Here is a 26,813-nt window from a genome sequence, read left to right as displayed (position 1 = left end):
ATTTCATTACGATATACTGTATTCTCTCTATCAAGTCCCATGAGAAAAATTTCTCTGGTCTGTTTGATCTGCTTCTACCAGAAAGATATTGCCAATAATCAAACAAATAAATATATCAGCTTCTTTATAATGACTGCAAGAAAATTTAAGTCTTCATTTTTGTCCCACTTCTAGAAGACTTTTAGGTCCTTATGCCATGCATTTACGAACAAGAGAATGATTTCCTGGCTTCATCTAATCTTTCCTGCTCTAAGCTTTCTGATTCTACCATCTTCTCCACTTATTTTAAAATTTTATTTCATTTAGTATTCATCTATGAAAGCCTTAAATCATTTCTGGAACAAAGGTGGATGTAAATAAATACGTATATGAATAAATATAGACATCAAATGACAAAAAAACACTTAGGGCTTGAAACGTTTGCCTGATGAGATTTTATTTAAGTTAATATATAAGCATGCACACATTTGGGATATAAAATAATATCATTGTTCTGCTAAAATTAACATCATAAAAATATAATGTAGTTAAAGAATATTGTTCTAGAAAAGATGCTTGGTATTATTTCAATCTTATTAAATTTATAGATACTTTTTTTGTGGCCTAATATGTGATCAATCCTGGAGAATATTCCATGTGCATTCGAAAAGAATGTATATTCTTCGGTTTTTGGATGGAATGTTCTGTATATAACTACTAAGTCCATCTGTTCTAGCACGTTGTTTAAGACCAATGTTTCCTTACTGATCTTCTGTTTGGATGATCTATCTATTGGTGTAAATGGAATGTTCAAGTCCCCTACTATTATTGTGTTACTGTATATTTATCCTTTTATGTCTGTTAATAATTGCTTTATATATTTAGGTGCTCCAACATTGGAATATTACAAAAAGCTATATGTCAACAGATTGGATAATCTGGAAGAAATGGATAAATTCTTAGAATCATACAACCTTCCAAAACTGAATCAAGAATAAATAAATAATTTCAATAGACCAATCACCAGTAAGGAGGTCAAAACAGTAATCAAAAACCTCCGCAAAAATAGAAGTCCAGGACCAGACAGCTTCGCTGGTGAATTCTACCAATCATTCAAAGAAGACCTAATACCTAGCCTTCTGAAACTCTTCCAAAAAATCGAAGAGGAGGGGAAGCTTCCTAACTCATTCTACAAAGCCAACATTACCCTGATACCAGAACCAGACAAGGACAACACAAAAAATGAAAATTACCAGCCAATATCGCTGATGAACATCCATGCAAAAATTCTCAACAAAATACTAGCAAATCACATACAACAATACAATAAAAAGATCATACACCATGATCAAGTGGGAATTATTCCAGGGATGCAGGGATGGTTCAACATCCACAAATCAATCGTGACACAACACATCAATAAAATGAAGAATAAAAATCACATGATCATCTCAATAGATGCAGAGAAAGCATTTGACAAGACACAGCATCCATTTACGAGAAAAACTCTGAATAAAATGGGCATAGATTTAAAGTACCTCAACATAATAAAGTCCATATATGACAAACCTACAGCTAATATCATCCTCAACGGTGAAAAACTGAAAGCTATTCCTCTAAGAACAGGAACCAGACAAGGATGCCCACTCTCACCACTCCTATTTAACATAGTATTGGAAGTCCTAGCCAGAGCAATCAGGCAAGAAAAAGAAATAAAAGGGATCCATATTACAACGAAAGAAGTGAAACTGTCACTATTTGCAGATGACATGATTTTATACATAGAAAACCCTAAAGAATCCACCAAAAAACTTTTAGAAATCATAAATGAATATGGTAAAGTTGCTGGATAAAAAATCATAGAAAAATCAGTTGCATTTCTAAACACTAACAACGAAGTAGCAGAAAGAGAAATTAAGAATACAATCCCATTTACAATTGCAACAAAAGACTAAAATATCTAAGAATAAACTTAACCAAAGAGGTGAAAGATCTGTCCACTGAAAACTATAAAACATTGTTGAAAGAAACCAAAGAAGACACAAAGAAATGGAAAGATATTCCGTGCTCTTGGATTGGAAGAATTAACATAGTTAAGATGTCCATACTTCCTAAAGCAATCTACAGATCCAGCACAATCCCCATCAAAGTTTCAATGACATTTTTCACAGAAATAGAACAAAGAATTCTAAAATTTATATGGAACAACAAAAGACCCCAAATATCCAAAGGAATCCTGAGAAAAAAGAACAAAGCTAGAGATATCACACTCCCTGATTTCAGAATAAACCACAAAGCTCTAGTAACCAAAACAGCATGGTACTGGCACAAAAAGAGACACACAGATCAATGGAACAGAATCAAGATCCCAGAAATAACCCACACATCTATGGACAGCTAATTTTTGACAAAGGATCCAAGAACATACAATGGAGAAAGGAAAGTCTCTTCAACAAATGGTGCTGGGAAAACTGGGCAGCCACATGCAAAAAAATGAAAGTAGACCATTATCTTACACCATACACAAAAATTAACTCAAAATGGATTAAAGACTTGAATGGAAGATCTGAAACCATGAAACTTCTAGAAGAAAACATAGGAAGTACACTCTTGAACATTGGTCTTAGCAACATATTTTCAAGTACCATGTCTGCCCATGCAAGAGAAACAATAGAAAAAATAAACAAATGAGACTACATCAAACTAAAAAGCTTCTGCACGGCAAAGGAAACCATCAACAAAACAAAAAGACAACCTAACAACCGGGAGAAGATATTTGCAAACCCTGTATCTGATAAGGGATTAATCTCCAAAATATATAAAGAACTCATACATCTCAACAACAAAAAAACTAACAACCCAATTAAAAAATGGGCAAAAGATCTGAACACAGGTTTCTCCGAAGAAGATATACAGATGGCCAAAAGGCACATGAAAAGATGTTCAACATCATTAACTATCAGAGAAATGCAACTGAAAACTACAATGAGACATCACCTCACACCCATCAGAATGGCTATAATTAACAACACAGGAAACAACAAGTGTTGGAGAGGATGTAGAGAGAAGGGAACTCTCATACACTGGTGCAAACTGGTGCAGCCACTATGGAAAACAATATGGAGATACCTCAAAAAATTAAGTATAGAACTACCATACAATCCAGCTATTCCACTGCTGGGTATTTATCCAAAGAACATGAAAACACCAATGCGTAGATACATGCACACCTGTGTTCATTCCAACATTATTTACAATAGCCAAGACTTGGAAGCAACCTAAGCGCCCATCAAGGGACAAATGGATAACGAAGATGTGGTGTATATACACAATGGAATACTACTCAGCCATAAGAAACAATGAAATCCAGTCATTTGTGACAACACAGATGGACATTGAGGGTATAATGCTAAGTGAAATAAGTCAGAGAGCGAAGGTCAAATACTGTATGATCTCACTCAGAAGATAAAAACAACAATGAATAAACACACAGAGAATGGATTGGTGGTTACCAGAGGGGGAGGGAGGAGGGAGGAGGGCGAAAGGGATGATTAGGCACATGTGTATGGTGATGGATTGTAATTAGTATTTGAGTGGTGAACATGATGTAATCTATGCATAAATAGAAGTATAATGATGTACACCTTAAATTTATACCATGTTATAAACCAACGTTACCGCAATAAAAAAAAGAATATTGTTCTAAAAGAACTTTTAGAAACTTTAAAAAATAAAGGTGTAGAATGCACATGCCTACTCTACAGGTCAGTTCTATAAACAGCAGCCCCCAAAACAATCTATTAAAAGCTCCTTCTAGTTTTACTCTCCCCAGCACAACTATTCAAGTCCTTTCTCCTTGTCTTCATATATCTCTTGTACCAAATTCACTGCCAAACCATAATCCACCCTAGTTTGTCCTTTTATTGTCCTGAAAATGTTTCTCTATATTTTACATGTTATATTCTATACAGCACAGACACTGACCTACTTTAAAACAATTAACGTCTATTTTATAGTCACCAATACTGCTTTTACAACTGCTGTGCACTCACTGAGTGTTCAATGAATGTCTTTCTTTTAAAGTGATTCAGAACATAATAAATAATCACTGTTCAATTGACTTACTTTTCTCCTTTGAAACTAAATCTCAGCCACCCTGAAATTAGTAGTTTCTCCTTATCCTTCTACCCTTAAATTGTTTCTGCTTTCCTAAAGCTGTTACTTACTATGTGTATGTAATAATTTTCATGTCCTAGATGTTAGGTGTACAAAAGTCAGGAACCAGACCTATATACTTCTTTTACAAGAATCATATGCCATTAAATACTTAATAAACAGTTTTACTAGTAGGTGTTAGAATTAATCTTTCTCAATCTTGCTTTCTCCCTTGAAATTTAAGCCCCTTGAAGGCAGCAGTTTCACATAATCCATATGTCACCCACTACCTACCCTTGCTGTACTTTATACACATAGTGCTTTAACAGATAATAGATGAAATCATGCATTCATACATGAATTGCTACATACATTCTGATTTCTGTGACAGAGGTAAGGAATATAGATGCAATCACCAGGAGAGAGCAAGCTGTAATCATGCCAGCATGTGAACAGGGAAACATGGAAGATCTTTTTTACAAAAATCAAACTACCCTGATTTAGGCAGCTAATAAACAGCATGCTATATTTTGTCCTAGAGAAATCAATGAGCTCAGGGGAGCGGAAAACCTTGATTATTATAGAGAAGTATAAGGAAATGGGACTAAAAGTACAACAGAAATAAAAGGAGTAAAACTAGAGACTTAACCTTTGTGTGTATCCTTTGACAAGTTTAGAAATGGCACGTTTATCAGATTTCCATGTGTACACCTTTTTGCTAAATGTTTAGAAGACAAAAAAATGTAGAAAAAAAATTCATTACCTTTCCAAAGGATCCCTGACCAAGAACCTTGAGCAACTCAAACTGTGCAGGATCTGCTTTCTCATATCCTTCCTTAACGTGATGAGTAATAGGGATTTCTTTAACAACTCCATCATCCTGTAAAAAGAAATCCAAACAATACTCAAGTCCAGTTGCAGTATCTTAGGATTAACTGCATTTAGAACCAAAAATCATACCAGAAATAATTTAATATCCACCTCCTTCAAACTAGCACAGAGTTTTATAGGCTACTAATATCCCCATTTCCCTGTTTTCTAACACACAGAGATATACCACCACCATCACCCCTATTATATAAGTTCAAGTAAATAGAAGCATATAAAATCCATGCTTCAGCCTTCTCTTCCAACTAGGTAGCGAAAGAAGAAAAACATCAACAACCAAGAGTCTTAAGATCCTCAGTGGAGTGTGACTTATGAGGTGGACGCAGAGAAAGTCAAGAGATAGATAAAACCTTGTAAGTTATAGGGCACGGCAAAAAATGTGAACCTCAAGAGTTCTTTATAGTATTTCACTATACCCTTTTAAGTAGTCAGTGATAAGTAAATATTTTAAATGTCCAACTAGCCACATAATTGAAAAAGAAACTGGCATAGACAAACAAAATCTGTGAAGCCCAATCAATGCTTCCAGGACATGACCCTACTTTTATTGAAACTTTGTATATAAATTATGAACTAGATTTCCTACCACCTGGGTCAGGCAGAAAGGTAGCCACCCAGGAAGTGTTTCTGCTCCTTGATGTAGGACTCTACTCAGCTGTGAAGACTACACTCAAGTAAGCGGTAATTCTAGATGCTACAAAAGCACAGCAGCCAGGATGTAAAAAATCTCAGATGTATTACATATCACAAAATAACAAGAGCTGAGATATATCATCCAATCTTCTGACTAATAAAGGAGAAAACTGAGACCCACAGAGTTTAAGTTCACATGACTAGTTAATCACAATGTCTAGAAGTCTTGGTAGCTTTCCATTATACCATATTAATACTGGTTTGGCAAGAAGGTTCTCAATCAATTCACCTTTTAATTGATTAATAAATGGTGACTGTGGCCAAATTGGGCAAAAACACAGTCCCAAGTAAGCTAGGCTTCATGGCAGCTAAAATAACTTCCACGTTACAACATTAGGTAGTCAGACATTCACTCTCTCAAGAGGGATATCTAGGCAGAGAAATTTTAGCTTTAGGTTTTAACAATCACTAATCAGTCAGAAATGAAGAATCAGCTCTGAAAGTATATTCGTGGATGTTTCTTATACATCAAAACAGTATTTCACCAGACCCTTTTAAGTAGCTATGAAAGTTAGCTTCCCCTTTTGAAGGGATCTTTTCTTAAAAAGTCAAGAACTTTTTTAATGCAAATACATATGCTTTGTAGCTGACATTTTGGAATTACATTAAAGTACGGCATATCTGTATGCACCTTTGCAATATATGTATACCAAAAGCAACATCAGATTGTATACTGTTATTAATATGATAGTTAACTGAGTTTTCACCACATATTATGAATACAGTACTGGTCTTTAAAACATGGAATATAACAAAAACATACTTATTGGAAATTTTCTCCAGTGGAAAGAACACTGGTAGAAGAGTCAACAGACTAAGTTTTGCTCCTAGCTCTGCCATGCATAAGCTAAGCAGCCTTGGCTAAATCACAAACCACTACACTTCAGTGTTCTCACACGACAAACAAGTTATGTTAGATAGGTCTTTAAGGTCCCCTCCAAGTCTATCATTCTATAGGGAACACAATACAGTATCTTTATGTTTAAGAAGGCACTTCAGTTTCTGCCATGTTTAAGATCATCATTACAAACATGGGTCATAATGACATCAGTTTTTTTAAAAGTGTTCAGAGCTAGGAAACAACTGTACTCTATTCTAGTTAGTTTCACCAAACTTTGAAATAGGGACCACTACTCTTTCCAACATCAAACAGCAAATCTGAGGCAAGAATGATTGAGTTAGAGGTTTTTTTTTTTTTTTTGGAACGTCATAGTAATTGTTGATAAACAGAAAAACTATGAAGGTTCAACCACAACCAAAATAGTATGCTCTGACCACTACAATCTGTGATCATCTTTTTAATTCAGGGGTCAACAATGCTGTAACACTGGAAAAACATACTGTAAAAGTACAAAACGAACTGCCAAATATACCACTGCTCAATTCATTTGACAACTGATTTGATTAGGAGGAAGAAATCACCTGTTACTCAGAAAGAGCAAGAGCTGATGACAATCTATTAGGAAACCGTACTATATAACTCTATTATCGCAGCTTCATAGGACTGTGGAACTAAGCATAGATATCTCTAGAAAACAGGTCAAAACAAAAGAAGAGGGATTTTTAAAGCCTAAGTTTTTGTTTTTTATGTAATAACGCAACATCCATCTGTTCAAACATTTGCTTTATTTGTGGGTAGATAGGCAAATTTGATCACCCTGAAATTCCAAGAAGAATTTAGTTGTGGATTTGTTAAAATGTACATGCAGAGATCTGGAAAAGCAGCTTGATGTACCCTTCGCATGCAGTGAATAATCCAGGGTCACTGAAAACCAAGCCACCTATCAGCATACTTTGCAAGAAGGCTAACAGTAATAATAATATAAATGTCAAAACACCACTAGGGTTAACTAAACACACCAAATGATGTACACATTAGAAAGGAATTGCAGAATATTTAAACTTGCAAAATTGTATCAATTTGTATTTATAACTGTCAAAGAAGGGTGGCAAACTAGTTCCCACTTGGGTTGGTTTATTCTACTTACTAGGGTTTAGCACTTTAGTTCCCTCATCTATAAAATGGGAATAAAACCCGCCCTATCAATTTCAGATCTCAGTTATGAGTAAACTTAGAATTTTGAAAACCACAAAACATCAATAAAAACTCAAGTTATTGAACTTATTTATACTATTTATCTCTGCATCCCTCTAGTGTAGCATACAATTCCGCCTTACAGTGGTTGCACATCAATATTTTGTTGAACAATAACTGTTTATCTAAGAGTTTTGCATATCTGTAGTACAAGGGCTCCAAATTTAAAAAAAAAAGGTAAACGATTAAAAAGCAGAGATAAGCACCAAGTTTGCAAGGGAAGAAAAATATTGAAGCACAACGAGGATAAATGTCCATCAGAATGGAAAGACAAATATAGGAAGGAAAAATCCACCATACATGAAGCAGGCCCTCCAGCTTAAAATACTCCCTACTTAAGGCTACACACAAGTTTAAGTAAAACACACTTGTGAAAGAGTATTTTTAAAAGGATTCTTAAGAGAGACATATGTCAAGAATGGTTTCTAAAATTAAAAACTTAGGGCTTAAAAACTCAGGAAATCAGTTTTGTTTCTTTCAAGGTACATTTTCAGTTAAGTGTGACATTTACATTTCTGGGTAATAAAAATATAAATCAATTTAGAGACTAAACCTATTGCTGACCTTGTGCTAATGGAATCAACAAAATATATAATTGTTAAGTGAATCTTCTTTTGAAATTCCTAAAATATTGGTAGCATTAAAAATATGATGTATTTTATTTCAGGAAATAACAACCATTTCATACAAACTTTAAAAGTAAATATAAATGTATCATAAACTAGCAAATATAAGACATCTATGCTTATTTTGACAGCATAAAAAATTATCTCACGTCAGTCATCTACTAAAGAAAAATCATAACATATTTTTTCTAACCTGGACATTGTTGGGAGAAGGCGGGGACTAGGTAGTGAAATGTGATATGAGATATCTTTTATCAGTGGCCTGTTACTTAATACTCACCAAATGTGAAGGCTGTCTTGAGAAATGCAACAATGCCTCATAACAAATCTAGACATATTAAAATTATACTAACTATAAGTCAGCTTTGCTAATTGCATGCTAGATATATATGGTGTATGGGAAGCATTTTATTTAATTTTGCTTGTTTTAACTGAAGACAAGAGACCAAATGACCATGAGCATCTAAAGCTACAATAACTGAGATGGACTGGATTGGCTGTCTATATCAGTCAATCACAAAACAGCATCAGGCCACATAGGCAATACCTAAAGTTCAAAGTTAAGGAACACTGTTTAAAGAATCTATGCATCATAGAGCAGTCTCTGCAACCCTCCATTATTTTAAAAAAAAAAAAGCCAAGCATAAAAAAAACACACCGCTGCTAGCATCACATTGGAATAGGCAACTACAACCAAAAAAAATCCTATATATGAAAACATTAAAAGGATGATAAACTTACATGGTTAATGTTTCTTATCACCCATATCATTTAATCGACAGAAAATGAACCACTGCACAGAAAAAGTACACTGTTTTAAGTCCAGATAACTCAGGCCACAAACTAAATCAAATCCTTGGAAGTGATTCTAGCTCCCTTATTCTGAAAAACTTCAGACTCCCCTTTCTAGCCACTGAAGGTGACTGTCTAATATAAATCATATAGTATCTAGCACTGTATAGTTTTACTATCTTTCCATTAAAATTGTACTTCCTGATTCATCTTTTATTAAAATTAGAAAGGTAAATATTTGACAATAACCCTGTGTATAGGTCTATGCATTTATGTTGGCTACACATGTACACATACATGCATGTGTTTTTTTCTTCTTCCTATGGTGTGTAGGGCATGGCATTTCCCTGTAGCTTTACTAATATTGAAAAACACCCTTCCCCACTGCCTTTTGTATTTCCTTACACTCTTTATCTTGTATAAACTAGCAACATAAATATTACTATGCATCTTCATCCATATGATCTGTATATAAAGCTCTAGATCATTTTGATAGAAGTTTACATTTAATTATACTCAAAGTTAACATATAAGTTATTAGTATTAAGTTAATTGCAAAAGCTAAACTGTCATTTTTCTCTCATCTTGTTAATCAAAACTGAGATTATTGTTACATCATCACTATCTGCAGAGACAGTTGATTTTATTATTAATAATTGGATTTGCTTATTATTAACTTACCTGAATAAATTTCTTTAATTGACAGAAGATTTTCTCCTTTCTCATTATTCTCTTTCCTTACATTCTAAAAATGTAGCTTAAAAAGATAACACAAGTACTTACTTGGCAAGAATCTGCTTCTCCTTCTTCCATTGGCTCATCAACCATTTTAAGACCATTCACCTGAAAAATATTGTTCAAAAACTGAAGTTCAAAAGTACTAGAATAAGAGTAATAACCGAGAAAAATATAACCCTAGGTATTTCCTTCACAATCAACAAGATCCACACTTACTGAAACAAAAAAGGACAAAGGACACATAGAAGGTACTTAGAAAAGGAACATTATTAATACGGTTTCCAGATTGTCCTTGAGAATCTTTGAATTTCAGAGCTGCATGTTTCATTTTATATTGTTTAGAACTTTGCTATGATGGGCGAATATATACTAAAGATGTGACCTGTGCAATTTCATTAAGACTGTCTCCAACCAAATATTTATGAGCAGGGGAAAAAAATGCCACAGGAGAAATCTATTGTGGGGATATATTCAAAGCAAACTTGGATGGGAAGAGTTTTATATAATTGCACTATTGTGAATTCATTTCCTTTCATTCAGTTCAGTTAAATTTTGAGTTACTCTACAGAAGAAAGAATAAACTGTAAGAGAAAAATATAAGTGGCCATGGAAAGAAAATTATTTCAACATACAAAGCTCAGTGGGTAATAATACTCTTCAAGCACTGCTTCAGGAAAGAGTAAGTGTAGAGGACTTAGATCAAGGGTCTGCAAGCTATGGCCCATGAGCCAAATCTGGCCTGCTGTCTGTTTTTATAAATAAAATTTTACTGGAACACAGACACATTCATTTGTTTTCATATTATCTATGGCTATCATCTCACTGCAACAGCAGAGTTGAGCAGTTGACAGAGACCCTATGCCTGCAAAGCCTAAAATATTTACTATCAGGTCCTTTACAGAAAAAGTCTGCCAACCATTGATCTAAGATGTTTGAAAATTAAGCAACAGCAAGATGGTCTGGAAAAAAAAAAATTTACCACTGCCTATTTAGAAATGGAGGAGGTGGAGGAGGGAAAGGGGGAGGGGGAGGGAGAAGAGAAAAGCTTAGAAAGGACAAGGATGAGAAGCCGCGAGACAGGGAGGAGGAAGGAGAGAGAGGAAGAAGAGGAGGAGGAGAAAGAAGAAGAGGAGGAAAAGGAAGAAGAGGAGGAAAAGGAAGAGGAAGATGAAGACAAAAGTAAATTAAATAGAGCTTCTCGTGACAGCCAAGATGGAATAAGTCTATTTCTCCTCTGATTAAACTAAAAACTTTGGACAAAATACAACAATAAACTACCTGAGGACTCCTAAAATTAAATAGCAAGCAGATTAAGGAGAGAGATCAAAATGTGAATAACAGTACTGTCTTGAGTTTCCTGGGTTTATTTTCCACCTTTATGTCCTGACTTTGACCCAAGGAGTGACTGAGTCATAGAACTCCACAGTGAGCATGAACAAATTTCCAAGAGAAGTCCCACTTTCTGGATCGAGGACCAGGAAAAGATGCACTTTTGAGCTGGTGAGCATAAGGAGAACCCCAAGTTTTCTGTTTTTCCCACTTTTTAAATTTTTTGACTCCCAGTCCTGCTCCAAGGCAAGCCTCAAACAAAAGAAAAACCTATCTCTCTGGTCAGAGAAACCAGGAATAGAGGCCCATATGATAAGAAAAGTGTAGTGGTAATCTCTTATTTTTTTTCACTCTCTCCTTCACTTCACCCCAAAGGCAGCCACAATAGCGCAAAGCTGTGTGACCCCAAGATTGGCTAACACTCTGAGAGAAAGTCATATTTCTGATCAGAGGAACCAGGATAAAGAGCCCAAGGGAATGGGAGAATCCCATGGAAAAGGCCGAATGGAAGAAGGAGATCCCCTAATTCTGTGCACAAACAGACACAAGTCCTGGTCTCAACAACAAACTGCTTGTGTGTGGAACAGAATCAAAACAGCCTAACAAAAGGCTTTGAAAACTAAATGCCAATATTAACCACTGCTCAAGCCTCAGACTAACCACTGAGTCAGCACATGCACTGAGCGGCACATGCAGGGTGCTGATGCAAACACTCTGAAAACATAATTAACAGTGAAACCACCATCCAGAGACGGTGAGATAGAACTTGGAAGTCTAAACCTAACCAGGCAGACTGTCTGCTGAAATAAACAATCAAAATCAACAGCTATCAATTCCAGGGTAACACCAATGTTGAAATATCTCACAAGGAATTTAAGCAGCTATTATAACCACACTCTTCTGGGTAAAAATAAACAGACTTAAATGGAACGATAAAAAGTTATCACCAGAAAAATAGAAATTATGAAAAAAAAGTAAATAATTTTAGAAGTAAAAATAAAAATATGTCCTTTTCTTAAAATACTGTATGAACTCAATAAAGAATGGAGAGGGCAGAGAACATGTAAACTTGAAGATAGAGCAATATAAAAAAGAGAGTAAAAGTGATTAAAAGCAAATAAACAGAGCCTCAGACACATGTGGAACAATATCAAAAGACATAAAATCCATATCATTAACTTCCCAGAAAAAGAAAGTGAGAGGTATAGAAAAAATTACTTAAATAATGGCAACTCTATTCAGACAAAATGTTGAGAAAAGGAAAATACATAGAGACAAAAAGTAAGTTAGTCGTTGCTTAGACAGCTAAAGGGTAAAACGTTTCATTTTGATGTGATAAAAACATTCTAAAATTGACTGTGGTGAAGGCTGTCCATACCTGTGAATATACTAAAAACCATTAGGTTATACTTTTTTTTTTTTGCTGAGGAAGATTGGCCCTGGGCTAACATCCATGCCCATCTTCCTCCATTTTTTATATGTGGGACACCTGCTACAGCACAGCCTGATGAGCACTGCGTAGGTCCGTGTCCAGGATCCGAACCTGTGAACCCCAGGCAGCTGAAGCAGACTGTGCAAACTTAACACTACACCACCAGGCCAGCCCCCAGGTTGTACGTTTTAAAGGGGTGAATTATATGGTATGTGAATTATGTTTCAATAAAACTGTTCTAAAAAAATGGCTGAGAATTTCCCAAATTTGGTGAAAGATATAAATTTACAGTTTCAAGAAATTCAGTGAACCTCAAAAAGGATAAAATTTTAAAAAGCAACCCAAGAGGTATCTTAAAGTACTCTAAACCAAAAAAAAGAGGGGGGAGTCTTGAAAGCAGTGAGAGAAAAACAACACATTACATAAACATCAAATTAAATAACTGCTGATTACTCATGAGCTATCATAGAGGTCAGAAAACAGTGGAAAAATATCTACCTGTGATAAATGGAAATTTACGTTAACACAAAAATCCACACATAGCAGGGAGAAGTCAAGATGGCAGCGAAAGGAGACTCTGAACTCACCTCCTCCCACGGACACAGCCAATTTACAATTACTTATGGAAAAGTTACCCCTGAGAGAGAACTGAAAACTGGATAAGAGGAACTCCTGCAACAAACGAAAATCCTAATTGAGGTGGAAGAGGCACAAACTCCCTTCTGGAGAGAAAAAACTGCCACCTTCACAAGCCGCCAGCTTCACGGCCACCTGGGAGCAGCTCAAAGGTACGCAGCCCTCCCTGGAGGAGCGGGGCCCTGAGCCGGGGAGTGCATCCGCTGTAGGCATTCTGTGGACCCAGCACAATCAACACGAGTGGCATAATATCTGACTTTGACTGCTACTAAAACATTGGGGAGTAGCCCTAGAAAAGCTGGCTCACAAATTAAAACCGGCTCTTAAAGGGCCCACACACAAATAAACCCGGTTCAGAAAGCAACCAAAATCACCAGACAGAAAGGTGCACAGTGCTTTGGTGAAAAGAGACTCACCTCATAGGCTCTGAGTGCATCTCAGTGAGAGGTGAGACCTTTCCAGGGACTGGGACATTGGCGGCGGCCATTGTTGTGGCCTGGTGTTGGCATGCTGACACAGACACTGGCAGACACCATTGGAGTTCTCCCTGGGGCCTGCTAGCCCAGGGTCTGCCCCAACCACTAGAGCACCGATTTAATCCAGCTTAGCCAGGGCAGGCAGACCACCCTAGGGACTGGCCCCACCCAACAACAAGCCCTCAGGCAACTTGTGGGCCTGCACAGACTGGTGACGGGATTCTCAGCAGCCTGGCAAGTGGGCCTACTTCAGTGGGGCAGGACGTGCACAAGGAGCGGGTGAAGAGTTTGGGGCTGTGGTGGAGTGTGTGGGGCTTCGACCATGGAGAGATTGGCTCCGCTTCAGGAGTTCAGGGTGCGCACAGGGGGCAGGACTGTGTTGACTGTGTGTGTGGACCTGTGGATGGCAGGGCTTGTCAGCTGCAGAAGACTTGTGCTTCTCAAAGACCCGCATAGGGGGTTGGCCCCACCTTCCAAAGCCTGAAACAACTGGGTGCTCCTGTGCCTCAGGCCAGCCCCACACAGCTGCAATCCTCAGAAGCTGAGAAGAGACCTAAAGGCTGGAGGCTTATACCAATTGTAAGCCCCTGAGCCTAACAACCTGCCATGCTGGGGGCCTACTCACTTAAAAGAAATACTGCAACACAAATGTAGTATGAGAACTTGCAGGCAACTGTGCTGGGGCACCCCACACCTAATAAAGAGACTGAAGGGCCCACAACATCTACAAGCAGCTGAGCATTACAAGAGCTCGCCAGGAGCATAACTCAGCCTCCCTGGGCACCTACAGGGAGAACAACCACACCACAACAGAAGGACACACGTAGCCCACATAGGGGTCACTCCTGCAACATTCAGAACTGAGGAAAGCACACTGCGAGCCTCATAAGTCATCACTTATATAAGGTCACCTCTCCAAGAGCAGGAGACGTAGCTGACCCACCTAATACATTGACAAAAGCACAGAGAAAGAGGCAAAGGAATGCATTCCAAGTAAGGGAACAGGACAAAACCCCAGAAAAGGAACTAAGTGAAGCAGAAATGAGCAACCTACCTGACAGAGAGTTCAAACAAAGAGTGTTAAGGATGCTCACTGATCTGGGGAGAAGAATGGATGAACTCAGAGAGAATGTCAACAAAGAAATGGAAGATATAAAAAAGAACCAATCATAAATGAAGAATACAATACTGGAAATGAAAAATTCACTAGAGGGACTCAAAAGCAGTGTAGAGGATACAGAAGAACGATCTACGAGCTGGACGAAAGACTAGGAGAAATCACCCAAGCTGAACAGGTAAAAGAAAAAAGAATTAAAAAGAGTGAGGACAGTCTAAGGGACCTCTGGGACAACATCAAGCGCATTAACATCCGTGTTATACGTGTCCGAGAAGGAGAAGAGCAAGACAAAGTGGCAGAGAATCTATTTGATGAAATAATAGATGAAAACTTCCCCAGCCTAAGGAAAGAAACAGACATCCAGGTACAGGAAGCACAGAGAGCACCAAACAAGATAAACACAAAGAGGCACACACCAAGACACATCATAATTAAATGTCCAGGATTAAAGATAAAGAGAGATTCCTAAAAGCCGCAAGAGAAAGACAAGTTACATACAAAGGAAACCCCATAAGGCTAACAGCTGACTTCTCAGCAGAAACCTTACAGGCTAGAAGAGGTGGCACGATACATTTAAAGTTGTAAAAGGAAAAAACTTACAGCAAAGAATACTCTACCTGGCAAGGTTATCATTCAAAATGGAAGGAGAGATGAAAAGTTTCCCAGACAACCAAAAATTAAAGGAGTTTGTCACCAAGAAACCAGTACTACAAGAAATGCTAAAGGGACTTATCTAAGGAGAAAAGAGAAGACCACAAATAGGAAAAATTATCTATTTCCATGATAAGAGGGTAATGGATACAAATGCACAAAAAAGAGGTTAGATATGATATCAAAAACATGAAATCTGGGAGGAGGGGAGTTAAAGACTAGAGCTTTCAGACAGAGATCAAACTAAAGAGACCACCAACTCTGTATATGGACCCCATGGTAATCACAAACCAGAAACCTACAATAAATACACAAAAAACTAAGAGAAAGGAACCCATACGTAATACTATAGAAAGCCATCAAACAACAAGGGAACAGAGCAACAGAAGAAGAAAGGAATAGAGAAGGACTAAGAAAACACTGAGAAAAAAAATTTTTAAATGGCAGTTAAGTAGATTCTTATCAATAGCTACTCTAAACATCAATGGATTAATGCTCCAATTAAAAGGCATTGGGTGGCTGATTGCATAAAACAACAAGACCCATATATATGCTGCATACAAGAGACACACTTCAGACCTAAAGACACTCACAAACTGAAAGTGAAGGGATGGAAAAAGATACTCCACGCAAATGGCAATGAAAAGAAAGCTGGGGTAGCAATACTCATATAAGACAAAATAGACTTTAAAACAAAAACTGTAAAAAGAGACAAAGAAGGGCATTACATAATGATCAAGGGAACAATCCAACAAGAGGTTATAACACTTGTATATGCACCCAACATAGGAGCACCTCAATATATAAAGTAAATATTAACAGACATAAAAAGAGAAATAGACAGTAACAAAATAATAGTAGGGGACTTTAACACTCCACTTACACCAACGGATAGATCAATAAGGAAACACTGGCCTTAAATGACACACTAGAACAGATGGACCTAGGAGATATATAGAATATACCATCCAAACAAAAGAATACACGTTCTTTTCAAATGCACATGGAACATTCTCTAGGATTGATCACTTATTAGGCCACAAAACAAGTCTCCATAAATTTAAGACGATTGTAATAATACCAAGCATCTTTTCTGACCACCACGGTACGAAACTAGAAATCAACTATAGGAAGAAAATCAGAAAAGCCATAAATATGTAGAGATTAAACAAAATGTTACTGAACAACGATTGAGTCAATGAAGAAATCAAAGGATAAATCAAAAAATACCTGGAGACAAATTAAAATGAAAATACAAAACGCCAGAATTTATGGGATACAGCAAAAGTGGTTCTAAGACGGAAGTTTGTAGCAATAGAGGCCTATCTCAACAAACAAGAAAATCTCAAATGAACAATCTAACAATGCAGCTAAAGGAACCAGAAAAAGAAGAACAAAGTCCAAAATCAGTAGAAAACGGGAAATAATAAAAATCAGAACAGAAATAAATGAAATAGAGACTAAAAATCAATAGAAAAAATTAATAAAACCAAGAGCTGGTTCTTTGAAAAAATAAACAAAATTGACAAACCTTTAGCTAGACTCACTAAGAAAAAGAGAGAGAAGGCACAAATAAGTAAGATCAGAAATGAAAGAGGAGAAATTAAACGGACACCTCAGAAATACAAAAGATTATAAGAGAATACTATGAAAAACTACATGCCAAAGAATTGGACAATCTAGAAGAAATGGATAAATTCTTAGAATCACACAACCTTCCAAAACTGGATGAAGAAGAGAATTTGAATAGACCAATCACCAGTAAGGGGATAGAAATAGTAATCATAAACCTCCCCAAAAATAAAAGTCCAGGACGAGACGGCTTCCCTGGTGAATTCTACCAAACATTCAAAGAAGACTTAATACTTATCCTTCTCAAACTCTTCCAAAAAATTGAGGTGGGGAGGAAGCTCCGTAATTCATTCTATGAAGCCAAAATTACCCTGATACCAAAACCAGACAAGGACAACTCAAAAAAAGAAAACTACAGCCCAATATCACTGATGAACATCCATGCAAAAATTCTCAACAAAATACTAGCAAATCACATACAACAATACATTAAAAAGATTATACAGCATGATCAAGTGGAATTTATTCCAGGGATGCAGGGATGTTTCAACATTCACAAATCAATCAACGTGATACACCACATTAATAAAATGAAGAATAAGAATCCCATGATCATCTCAATAGATGCAGAGAAAGCATTTGACAAGATACAGCATCCATTTACGAGAAAAACTCTGAATAAAATGGGCATAGATTTAAAGTACCTCAACATAATAAAGGCCATATATGACAAACCCACAGCAAATATCATCCTCAATGGTGAAAAACTGAAATTTATCCCTCTAAGAACAGGAACCAGACAAGGATGCCCACTGTCACCACTCCTATTTAACATAGTACTGGAAGTCCTAGCCAGAGCAATCAGGCAAGAGAAAGAAATAAAAGGGATCCAAATTGGAAAGGAAAAAGTGAAACTGTCACTATTTGCAGATGATATGATTTTATATATAGAAAACCCTAAAGAATCCACCAAAAAAAAACTTTTAGAAATAATAAACGAATACAGTAAAGTTGCAGGATACAACATCAACATACAAAAATCAGCTGCATTTCTGTACAGTAACAACGAAGTAGCAGAAAGAGAAACTAAGAATACAATCCCATTTACAATTGCAACAAAAAGAATAAAGTACCTAGGAATAAACTTAACCAAAGAGGTGAAAGATCTGTCCACTGAAAACTATAAAATATTGCTGAAAGAAATTGAGGAAGACACAAAGAAATGGGAAGATATTCCGTGCTCTTGGATTGGAAGAATTAACATAGTTAAGATGTCCATACTTCCTAAAGCCATCTATAGATTCAATGCAATCCCTATTAAAGTTCCAACGACATTTTTCACAGAAATAGAACAAAGAATCCTAAAATTTATATGGATCAACAAAAGAGCCCGAATAGCTAAAGGAATCCTGAGAAAAAAGAACAAAGCTGGAGGTATCACACTCCCTGATTTCAAAATATACTACAAAGCTATAGTAACCAAAACAGCATGATACTGGCACAAAAACAGACACTGATCAATGGAATAGAATCAAAAGCCCAGAAATAAACCCACACATCTATGGACAGCTAATCTTTGACAAAGGAGCCAAGAACATACAATGGGGAAAGGAAAGTCTCTTCAACAAATGGCGTCAGGAAAACTGGACAGCCACATGCAAAAGAATGAAAGTAGACAATTCCTTTACACCATACACAAAAATTAACTCAAAATGGATTAAAGACTTTCATGGAAGGCCTGAAACTATGAAACTGCTAGAAGAAAACATAGGCAATACGCTCTTTGACATCGGTCTTAGCAACATATTTTCAAGCATCATGTCTGACCAGGCAAGAGAAACAATAGAAAAAATAAACAAATGGGACTACATCAAACTAAAAAGCTTCTGAACAGAAAAGGAAACCACCAACAAAATGAAAAGACAACCTAACAACTGGGAGAAGATATTTGCAAACCATGTATCTGATAAGGGGTTAATCTCCAAAATACATAAAGAACTCATGCACCTCAACAACAAAAAAACTAACAACCCAATTAAAAAATGAACAAAAGACCTGAACAGACATTTCTCCAAAGAAGATATACAGATGGCCAACAGGCACATGAAAAGATGTTCAAAATCATTAACTATCAGGGAAATGCAAATCAAAACTACAATGAGATATTACATCTCGCCTGTCAGAATGGCTATAATTAACAACACAGGAAACAACAAGTGTTGGAGAGGATGTGGAGAGAAGGGAACTCTCATTCACTGCTGGCAGGAGTGCAAACTGGTGCAGCCACTAGGGAAACATTATGGAGATTCCTCAAAAAACTAAGGAGAGAACTACCATAAAGTCCAGCTATTCCACTGCTGGGTGTAACAATGGAATACTACTCAGCCATAAGAAACAATGAAATCCAGCCATTTGTGACAACATGGATGGACATTGAGGGTATTATACAGAGTGAAATAAGTCAGAGGAAGAAAGTCAAACACCATATGATCTCACTCATTAAGTAGTAAATAATAACAACAACAAACTAACACATAGGGACAGAGATTGGATTGGTAGTTACCAGATGGGAAGGGGGTAGGGAGGAGGGCAAAAGGGATAATTAGGCACATGTGTGTGGTGATGGATTGTAATTAGTATTTGGGTGGTGAACATGACAACATGATGTAATCCATGCAGAAATAGAAGTATAATGATGTACACCTGAAATTTATACAATGTTATAAACCAATGTTACTGCAGTAAACAAAAAATTAAAATAATAAAATAAAACAGACCAAAAACAAAAAAATCTATACATAAACGTGTATAGCAACTTTGTTCATAATTGTTAAAAACTGGAAAAATTCCAGATATCCCCTCAACTGGTAAGTGGAGAAAGAACAGACTACTACTCATCAATAAAAAGGAAAGGACTATTGTTACTTTTAACAACATGGATAAATTTCAAATGGATTTTGTTAACTGAAATAACCCAGACCCAAAAGGCCAAATATTGTACGACTACATGTATATGACACTCTGAAAAGTGCAAACCTATAAGAGAAAGAATGTATATCATTAGCTTCCAGGGGAAGGAGGTAGAAGAACAGGACTACTACTCAGCAATGAAAAGGAATGATCCATTTATATACTCAACATCATGGATAACTCTCAAATACATTATCATAAATGGAAAAAAGATAGCCTCAAAAGGCTACATATTGTATGATCCCATTTATATGACATTCTGGAAAAGGTATGGAGAACGGATTAGCAGTTGCCAAAGGTTAGGCCTATGGGTAGAGGTGCACTAGAAAGAGGCAACAATAGGAATTTTGGGGGGGCGATGGAACTATTCTGTATCTCGATTGCAGCAGTGGTAACACAACTCTACGCATTTGTCTAACCTCAAAACCATACATGAAAAAGAGTGAGTTTTACTATATGTAAATTTTTAAATAAACTTATTAACAATTACCCAGCATTATTTATTTGACTAGCATCTTTCTTCTAAAAAACTCAATGAGAATCAAATAAAAGTCACCAATGATGACTATTTTGCTAACAGACACATCAGTCCTTATCTTACTTGCTCTTGCTGCAGCATGTCACTGTCGACTACTCTCTCCTATTTGAGTCTTTGGCTTCTGTGATATCACACTTTCATTCTCTTTCACTCCAATTTCTTTGCTCTTTTTCAGTATCCTTGAAACACCATAGATCCTCAGGAAATGAACTTGGGTCACGTTCTTATCTCACTCCACATTCTTCCCCCAGACAGCTCATTTATTGACATGACTCACATTCACTCAGAGACTACTCTTCTGAGCTCTTGATCCATATATCCAACTGCCTACTTGACATTTCCACTTGCTTATATCACATGTCTCTCAAAAATAACCAAGACAAAAAGGAATTAGTGATCCCCCACCACCACACACACACAAATCTGCTTTCTCCCAGGGTTCCCAATTTCAATAAATAGCACCATCATCTACCATCTTACCTCAAAAGCACACACAGACTATGGAGGATGAAAAAAAAAACTGTGATGGGTTTATTATTAAAATGTAGGAAGAGGCACATTCAGCAAAATAGTCCAAAAACCAATATTAATACAGAATCCTGATAACTGAAATTTTATTACAAAATGACTCTCAGAAATATTCATAAGAAAAGGTAATACTGCTTTCCTTTGTTGCCTTAGTTACTGGTTACTTCCTATTTGCACCATCTTATGACTAATTTATCATGAAGCTGTGGGTCTGAAGGAATGAGAAATAAAATAAATCTGAATGAGTCAAAGAGATCACTATATCACACAAATCATTTCAGTCTACAGAAATGGCCTTTAAAAACAGAACACTCCATTACTCCCACTTAATCTACCTTCAACAAGGTATCAGGTTTTAAATATAAAAATATTAATTCCCATAGAGGAAGTATCTCAGTTTTCACTGATATTTACTAAATTGAAGTCATTTTCACCTGTATAAAATCAAAAATATTTTCAGAATTCTCTAGGACAACAAACCTTTATTTAAAATACAAAAATTGTAATTTGCAAAGACAAGCAGACATGTTTCCCTCAATTAAGCATCAAATAGGAAAGAAACAATTTCTTACAGAAGACTCTGGAAAGCTTATTGACAGTTATAAAGGTAGTAATAATTTATTCAGATACTCCAAAACCCAAGTGAACAGACTCTCATATTAGAGCCTAGTGAATAATTCTTTAAAATTATTTTTATTTTCTCAGAAAATATTTAAATAGATCACACTTCAAAAGATTCTAGGCAAACAGAAATAATAAACTGAGTAGCTATACTCACCTGATCTCAGAAAATCACATGGGTCATCTCAAACCTATCATTTTCTCACTATTAATGACAAAAGCAGCTTATCATGGAAAACTGAACTGAGAAAAAAATATTTTTCATTCAGATCCTTAGAATTGGAGGTGGTGTGGGAAAATGAATATATAAGGACATATAGTTTTGTAAAATGGTTATCTGGCCATGATAACTGTATTAAGCATACACCTGTTCCTCAGTGTTAAACTCAAGACTAATTAACAGAGCTCATGCCTTGGTGCTAAAAGATATACTGAAGAAGGAAGTAGAGAGGTAACCAAGTAAGGAAGAATAAGGTACAAAGTGAGTGAGAAGAAATATGGGCGAAGTAAATGATTAACAAAACATACATCAGTCTTCACAACAAATTTGATACTATTATTAACTTTCAAGTAGTCTCCAGGATCCCCAAAGTTCACCTAGTAAACAAAGCACTATATTTATATAGTACCTAATGTTAAAAATGTTTAAGAAGTTCACATTTAAAGAAAATATTCTCTCTCAAAGAAGCTTCATGTTTACAGGTTACTCACTGAAAGATTTGGAAAGAAAACTACTTCAATTTTTTACACTTCATTTAAATAACTGCAGCAAATTAGATCTAAACTTAAAAGTGGGTCCACACTTGCCTAGAATAAACATCTATGTCTATATATTGAATTAAGCCCATGACAAATTGAAACAAAGAAAGAAACCTCCCAATTGATAAATGTGGCAGACACACTTTAAGACGGGCCCCCAACATCCTCACCTCTTGGTGCTCATGCCACTGTATAATCCTCATCCCCCTGAGTGTGGACAGGACCTCTGTCTTGCTTCCAATCAATAGAATATTGCAAAGGTGATGGGATTTCACTTCTATGTTATGTTATATAAGAACTTAGAGACTATCTTTGCTGGCTTGATTGAAGTAAGTGGTCATGTTGCGGAAGCCCACATAGCAAGGCAGCCTCTAGGAGCTGAGAGCAGCCTCCAGTTAACATGCAGCAAGAAGCAGTGTCCTCAGTCCTACAACCACAAGGAACGTAATTCTGCCAAGAATCTGAGGGAGTTTAGAAGCAGATTCTTCCCTGGTCAGGCCTCCAGATAAGAATGTAGGATAGCTGAATCTCTGATTACACCTCTGTGAGACCCTAAGGAGAAGACCTAGTTGAGCAATGCCTGGACACCTGATGTGTAGGAACTGTGAAATAATAAACGTATCTTCCTTTAAGCTGCTAAGTTTATGGTAATTCGTTATGTAACAATAGATAATTAATACAATCAATATTACTACTGGACAAAAGTGCCAGTGATTTAAAATTTCCCCTAAAACAGACTTTGTAGAGAAAAATTTTACAGTTTAATACTTTTAGGATATATCTTTACTTTTAAACTCATGTCTTTGTTCTCATTTGGTAGTCATGAAACTGTCAATTACATGCAGGTAAATAATCCAGGAAAAATAATCAAGTAGAATCAAATTTCTGTTAAACAAAACATATGACCAATAGGGCTACCTAATTAATTTTGGTTTTAATTAACTTAAGATTGAGCAGTTATGTTTTTCTCCTTTAATTCTGCTTTCTGAAAAATCAACTACTAATTTAATAACCACAGTATAGAGAACATAATGTCATATTCCTTTAACAATCAGGGATATTTCAGTGTCATAAGAGCTATCCCTCTGAACATAAATTATAAGTGTTGCAGCTTTGTCGCTATGAAAGATGCAGAAGATAAAATGAAAGCCCAATGGCACTGGAGACCCTCCAAAGCAGTTCTTGCCTGTCCCACCAGGCAGGCGACCCTAGCCAGCACAAAGCAGGTCCCATTCCTCCTCATCCAGTGGGCAGCCCTGGTCAGCACAGGAGCCCCTCCAAAGTGGTTCCCACCATGGAGGGTCCAGACCTGTACAACAGCACACCCACAGCCACCATGACCCAGGCACAATAAGAGGACAAATGCAGCCTACAAGAGGGGACACACCTGGCTCTGGCTGACCAGGGTATATTGTGCTACTAGGCCCCAAAGGACACCTTCTACATAAGTTCACCCCTTTAAGACTGGGAGACACAGCTGCTCTTCCTAATACACAGAAACAAACACAGAGAATTAGGCAAAATGAGGAGACTGAGGAACAGGTCCCAATGAAAGAACAAGACAAAACCTCAGATAAGCAATGTTCCAAATTAAGAGTTCAAAATAATGGTCATAATGGGGACGGCCCAGTGGCATAGTGGTTAAGTTCACACACTCCTTTTCAGCAGCCTGGCGTTCGTGGGTTCAGATCCCAGGTGACCTACACACTGCTTGTCAAGCCATGCTGTGGCAGCATCCCATATACAAAAAGTAGAGGAAGACTGGGATAGATGTTAGCTCAGGGCCAGTCTTCCTCAACAACAACAAAAAATAGTCATAAAGGTGCTCACCAAACTCAGAAGAAGAATGGATGAACACAGTAAGAGCCTCAAGAAAGAGACAGAAAAAAACAAAAAAAACCATCAGAGGTGAAGAATACAATAACTGAAATGAAAAATACACTAGAGGGAATCAACAGCAGATTAGATGATACAGAAGAATGGATCAGCAACCTGGAAGAGAGGGTAGTGGAAATCACCCATCAGAACAGTGGGAAAAAAAAAATAAAAAAGCAAAGGATAGCATAAAGGATCTCTGGGACAATATTAACAACATCGAGCGTACTAACATTTGCATTATAGAGGTTTCAAAAGGAGGAGAGAGAGAGAAATGGACAGAACATTTATTTGAAGAAATAATGGCTGAAAATTTCCCCAACCTGGCAAAGTAAACAGACAACCAAGTCCAGGAAGCACAGAGAGTCTCAAATAAGATGAAACCAAAGAGACCCACACCAAGACACAGTATAATTAAAATGTCAAAAGTTAAATACAGAGAATCTTTAAAGCAGCAAGAGAAAAACAACTAGATATGCACAAAGGACTTCCCAGTCCCATAAGACTATAACTGATTTTTCAGCAGAAACCTTACAGGTAAAATGGGACTGGCTCGATATATTCAAAGCGCTGAAAGGAAAAAGCTTACAACTAAGAATACTCTACCCAGCAAGGTTATCACTCAGAATTGAAGCAGAGATAAAGAGTTTCCCTGACAAGCAAAAGCTAAAGGAGTTCATCACCACTAAACCAGCCTTACAAAAAATGTTAAAGAGACTTCTTTGAAGAGAAAAGAAAAGGCCATAACTAGAAATAAGAAAATTGTGAAAGAAAAACTCTCACTGGTAATGCCAAACATACAGTAAAGGTAGTGGATCAACCATCTATTTAGCTAGTTTGAAGGTTAAAGACAAAAGTAGTAAAATCATCTGTATCTACAATAATTAAAGGATACATAAAATAAAAAGATGTAAAATAAGACATCAAAACAGAAAACATGGTGGGGGGAGTGAAAATGTAGTGCTTTTAGAACTTCAGTGACCATAAACTTATATTAGACTGCTATACACACAGGTTGTTATATATGAAGCTCATGCTAACCACATACCAAAAACCTATAACAGATACACAAAAAAATGAAGAGAAAGGAATACAAACATACCACCAAAAAAAGTAATTAAATCACAAGGGAAGAGAGCAAGAGAAGAAGAAGAAACAGAGAACTACAAAAACAACCAGAAAACACTTAACAAAATGGCAATAAAATGTAAATGGACTAAATGCTCCAATCAAAAGACACAGGGTGGCTGAATGGATAAAACAATTATACACCAACTAATTGGATAACTAAGAAGAAATGGATGAATTCTTAAAAGCATACACTCTGGGGCTGGCCCAATGGTATAGCGGATAAAGCGCCACGTGCTCCACGTCAGCTGCCTGGGTTAGGGGGCTCAGATCCTGGTCATGGACCTACACCACTCTTCAAACCATGCTATGGCAGCGACCCATGTACAAAAAATAGAGCAAGACTGGCACAGATGTTAGCTCAGGGCCAATCTTCCTCAAACAAAAAGAGGATTGGCAACAGATGTTAGCTCAGGGCCAATTTTCCTCACCAAAAATTAATTAATTAATTTAAAAAATAAAAAATAAAAACATATAATCTTCCAAGACTGAATCAAGAAGAAATAGAAAATCTGAACAGACCAAGTGCTAGTAATGAGATGGAATCAGTAATCAAAAACTGCCAACAAACAAAATTCCAGGGCCAGATGCCTTCACAGGTGAATTCTACTTTACATTAAATAATAGTTAACAACTATCCTTCTCAAATTATTTCAAAAAAGTGAAGAGAAAGGAACACATTCTACAAGAACAGCATTACCCTGATACCAAAACCAGATTACAGGCCAACATCCCTGATGAACACAGATGCAAAAATCATTAACAAAATATTACCAAACCAAATTCAACAATACATTAAAAGGATCATATACCACAATCAAGTGAGATTTATCCCAAGGATGCAAGGATGGTTTAACATCTGCAAATCAATCAACATGATAAACCACATAAACAAAATGAAGGATTAAAAAACACATGATCATCTCTATAGATGCAGAAAAAGCATTCGACAAAATTCAACACCCACTTATGATAAAAACTCTCAACAAAGTGGGTATAGAGGGAACATATCTCAACATAATAAAGGCCATATATGACAAACCCACAGCTAATATCATACTCAACGGTGAAGAGCTGAAAGCATTTATTCTAAGATCAGAAACAAGACAAGGATGCCCACTCTCGCCACTTTCATTCAACATGGTATTGGAGTCTTTGCCATAGCAATTAGGCAAGAAAAAAATATATGACATCCAAATCAGAAAAGAAGAAGTA

At 36.5% G+C, this 26,813-nt stretch overlaps 1 protein-coding gene across 5 annotated transcripts in view; it reads right to left on the bottom strand.

Annotated features, from left to right (window-relative positions):
- The window catches only part of RPS6KA6 (ribosomal protein S6 kinase A6), a 180,485-nt gene that overhangs the window by 98,821 nt on the left and 54,851 nt on the right, over positions 1 to 26,813 (bottom strand). For all 5 annotated transcript variants that reach the window (XM_087427031.1, XM_087427028.1, XM_087427030.1 and 2 more), the window contains exons 2-3: positions 10,012 to 10,071; positions 4,898 to 5,014 (exon numbers count right to left, since the gene is read on the bottom strand). In XM_087427031.1, the coding sequence (XP_087283157.1) occupies positions 4,898 to 5,014; positions 10,012 to 10,071 (177 nt within the window). The remainder of the gene's footprint in view (positions 1 to 4,897; positions 5,015 to 10,011; positions 10,072 to 26,813) is intronic.

The sequence above is a fragment of the Ceratotherium simum genome, chromosome X, assembly GCF_057802395.1.
Source record: "Ceratotherium simum simum isolate JZ-2026a chromosome X, ASM5780239v1, whole genome shotgun sequence".
Classification (NCBI taxonomy): Eukaryota; Metazoa; Chordata; class Mammalia; order Perissodactyla; family Rhinocerotidae; genus Ceratotherium; species Ceratotherium simum.
Note: the sequence above shows the minus strand (reverse complement) of the source record. Positions and strands in the feature narration are given on the sequence as shown.